Raw genomic sequence first — 4,229 nt, 5'->3', positions numbered from 1 at the left:
TGCCGACAGTGAACGAGGCCGCACCGGCAGACCGATACGAATGGGTTGTTTTGCCACAAGGGATGAAAAATTCACCCACGTTGTGTCAATTGTATGTAGCATGGGCGCTGCAACCACTTCGAGCCCAGTGGTCAAATACAATAATTTGTCATTATATGGACGATATTCTTTGTTGTCAAGAACAACCATTCTCAGACGGGTCGTTACAGCAGCTTACCTGCATCTTAGCAAAAAAAGGGCTTGTCATTGCACCAGAAAAGGTGCAGCGTACTGCCCCTTGGAAATATCTTGGGTGGTCCATCTCAGACTCAAAAATCCGACCACAAAAGACAGAACTTGCCACTCAACTGCATACATTACATGATGTCCAAACTTTGCTTGGAGACATTCAATGGGTTCGCAACTGTGTTGGTATTTCCAATACTGATATTGCACCCTGACTGCGCTGTTGCGCGGAACAAATCCTGCAGACAAAGTGACGTTAACAATGGAGCACCACACAGCGCTACAACAAATTATTCAAAAAATGCACGCGGCTTGGTCATCACGCCGCATCCTGCCACTACCAATATCATTGATCATATGCAATGGAAAAGACTCACCTTATGCAGTCATTTGTCAGTGGCAAAACAAGAAAGGGGAATTCATTTCTCCCCTTCAGTTAGATGCCACTGCCAAATGCAAAGGACAAGGAGATATGTTTAATATTTTGGAATGGGTATTCTTAGGTGTACAACCAAAAATGAGTATCCAAACACGGACTGAAGCAATAGGTGAACTAATACGGAAAGGACGGTCACGAACCATAGAAATCAGTGGCCAAGAGCCAGGAGATATTAGCATACACGTTAGCGCCGTAGATGTGGATTGGTGGCTTCGTAATGATGAGGCCATACAGAATGCCTTTTTAGGCTATGGTGGCAAGATACATTCTCAGCAGCCACAAGGGAAATTATGGCAATTGTTAAGGCGGAATCAATGGATACAGAGATACAAAGTAAGTAAGAACCCATTGCCAGGCGGTGTCACTGTCTACACTGATGCCGGCAAGCGTCTGCGGCGTGCAGCCTGTGTCTGGAAGGAAGGTGACAATTGGAAGCGACATATCATGGAGGGACAACTTCAAGATTCCCTCCAGACTTTGGAGCTGACTGCCGTAGTTTGGGCTTTGACTAACTGGATAAATATTCCCTTAAATGTGGTGACTGATTCAATGTATGTGGCTGGAGTAGTGCCGCGTCTAGAAGATGCCCTATTAAGGGAAACAACGAATCCTAGATTGGGGAATTTGTTTGTCAAACTACGATCTGTATTAGGTCAACGAACAGCAGCCTGTTGTATTATCCATATTCGTAGTCATCAATTGGACATTGGTCTTGGCCAAGGTAATCAGCTGGCTGATAGTCTAGTCAGTCCAGTGTGTCATGTACCTCCTATGGATAAATTCCAACAAGCTAGACAAAGTCATGAAAATTTCCATCAAAATGCTAAGGGGTTAAGAAGACAATTTAATGTAACAGAAAATGAGGCAAAAGGTATAATTCAGGCCTGTCCAAAATGTGGAAATCATGGTCCAGGTATAGGGTCTGGAGTGAATCCCAAAGGACTAAAGGCATTAGAATTATGGCAGATGGATGTCACACATGTTCCCGAGTTTGGTCGATTGAAGTATCTGCATGTAACTATAGACACCTTTTCAAAAATGATATGGGCAACTGTGTTGCCTGGAGAAAGGGCGCATCATGTATGTAAACATTTGCTTGCTTGTTTTGCAGTGTTAGGCGTGCCTGAACGTATTAAAACTGATAATGGACCTGCTTATGTTAGCCAAAAGGTCAGGGCATTTTTAGCAAGATGGGGAGTCGATCATGTTACAGGGATCCCACACTCGCCTACTGGACAAGGGCTAGTGGAACGCACGCACCAAGTCCTGAAGGACTATCTAGACAAACAAAGGGGTATAGAGGTAGATCCTCAACAGAGATTGCATCGTGTACTCTTTACACTAAATTTTCTCTGTCTTATGGGAGATCGAGAGGAACCACCAGTAGTGATTCATCATCAACATCTTAAGTTTAATAGTGTAACGACACTTCCCCAAGTTAAAGTAAAGTATAGGGATCCTGCCTCTGGAATGTGGTTAGGACCTGTCCCAGTTATATTTAACGGTCGAGGATATATGTGTGTCTCCACAGATCGCGGTCCAGTGTGGGTGCCGAGCAGAAACGTGAAGCCTGTTCTAGCTCATCGTAACTCATCCGACGAGCAAGATGAACCTGCTCCTGATAATCGGGGCATTACTCCCGGTGGTAATGAGTCTTCACAAGATTGAGCCCAGGGAAAATATGTGGGTTACCTGGGCGAACAAAACAGGTCAACAAGCATTTTGCCTTTCACTTGCGTCTGTTACAGAACCTTTTAGAACATGTTTAATAGGAGTACCACGTTTTAAGGCAGATGAATTTAGTAGCTTTGCTAGCCAAAATTGTAGCCAATCTAAAAGTAGTAGCGAATGTAGCGCCACACTCATTAATAAATAATAGAGGCTTTATTAGAGGATCAAAATAGCTTGCGCCATGCAATTTTGCAAAATAGAGCAGCAATTGATTTTTTGCTATTAGCTCAAGGTCATGGTTGTGAAGATTTTGAAGACATGTGTTGTATGAACCTGTCTGATCATGGTGAATCAATTCACAAACAGCTGCAGCGGCTAAAAGAGCATGCCAACAAAATTCAACAGGATCAGGGGTTTCTTGATGAATGGTTAACCAGTTCATTTGGGCCTTTGCCGCAATGGCTAAAAGGCTTGTTGGCTGAAGGGTTGTGACTTAATAATCTTAGTTATTGTAGGTTTGTGTTTTTGTATAGCATTTAGCTGTATTAAAAGGACCCTCTTAACCATAGTAAATCATGCCTGGATTGCTCAAAAACAAGAAGGGGGAATTGTGGGAGAGTGGTTGAGTGACAAAGGGCACGATTTGATTGATGTGAGCATTCCAGCCTTTGATATGGCTGAAGAACCAGATGTCACGGTGGAATGTCTTTGAGATAAGGAAGAAAGCAGGAGGAGCACTTGGTAAACAAGATAAGCGGAACCAAGCCTGGGAAATGTCGACGGACCCCCTTTGCATGAGCAGCGCATGAACAGCAGCTTTGTACCAACCAAGTAACTGTTTTAGGTGCATGGACAAATGTAGTTATCCAATAGTATAGTTGTTATTAGCGCGTGCTTTGCTTGGTTGTATATATAAACCTGTCGAATAGTCTAATTAAAGGAGAACGACCATACTCATATTGAGACTCATCGTTACTCCGGGTCCGTCTCCCACTCCGGCAGAAAGTAATATCATGACCAGACTCACTTATATAATTATCTAATTATAAATGTATATTTTGTTATGCTAATCTCATTCTCTCCTTCAGATATTTTTTATACATCAGTCAGTTTCATTGCATTGTGTGCAAAACATGGAAAGACTCACAAATATTTAAACAGTGGTTTTATACAAAATATACTGCACATTGGGAGAGGCATTTGTATTATTTTCTCAGAAAGCCACAGTTCTTTGAATTACGGTTATTATAAATTTGTGTCTCATTATAAAAGTGATTCTGATGGAATTTGGGGATTAAGAACTTGTAGTCGTCATTTCTTCAGAGGAGAACAACTGTGACGTAAAAAAAGGAAAGTTGCAATTAATAATCTAATTTTTAATATATATTCAAAGGTTTATTGTCCTGATTTCGGCTGGGATAGAGTTAATTTTCTTCCTAGTAGCTGGTATAGTGCTGTGTTTTGGATTTAGTATGAGAATAATATTGATAACACACTGATGTTTTGGCTGTTGCTAAGTAATGTTTACACTGGTCAGGGACTTTTCAGCTTCCCATGCTCTGCCAGGTGCACAAGAAGCTGGGAGGGGGCACAGCCAGAATAGTTGATCCAAACTGGCCAAAGGGCTATTCCATACCATATGATGTCATGCTCAGTATATAAACTGGGGGGAGTTGGCCGGGGGGCAGCGATCGCTGCTTGGGAACTGGCTGGGCATCAGTTGGCAGGTGGTGAGCGGTTGCATCACTTGGGGTTTTTTGGGGTTTGTTCCCCCCCCACCCCCGGGTTTCCTCTCTCGCTCTCTTGTTGTTTTCCTTTTCATTACATATTTTTTTCTTTTTCCCAATTATTAAACTGTAATTACTTTTTCTGTGAATTCATCACATTCATATTA

At 42.3% G+C, this 4,229-nt stretch overlaps 1 protein-coding gene across 1 annotated transcript; it reads left to right on the top strand.

Annotated features, from left to right (window-relative positions):
* The first annotated feature begins 458 nt into the window (after positions 1-458).
* KRBA2 (KRAB-A domain containing 2) lies at positions 459-3,293 on the top strand. The gene has a single exon (XM_072859542.1). The coding sequence runs from the start codon at positions 488-490 to the stop codon at positions 2,330-2,332; it is 1,845 nt and encodes a 614-aa protein (XP_072715643.1). The 5' UTR covers positions 459-487; the 3' UTR covers positions 2,333-3,293.
* The last annotated feature ends 936 nt before the right edge of the window (positions 3,294-4,229 follow it).

This window comes from Ciconia boyciana, chromosome 4 (genome assembly GCF_034638445.1).
Source record: "Ciconia boyciana chromosome 4, ASM3463844v1, whole genome shotgun sequence".
Classification (NCBI taxonomy): Eukaryota; Metazoa; Chordata; class Aves; order Ciconiiformes; family Ciconiidae; genus Ciconia; species Ciconia boyciana.
Note: the sequence above shows the minus strand (reverse complement) of the source record. Positions and strands in the feature narration are given on the sequence as shown.

Bases quoted from the DNA above. Each gene is read 5' to 3' on its own strand.
- KRBA2 (XM_072859542.1), top strand. From the start codon at position 488: ATGGAGCACCACACAGCGCTACAACAAATTATTCAAAAAATGCACGCG.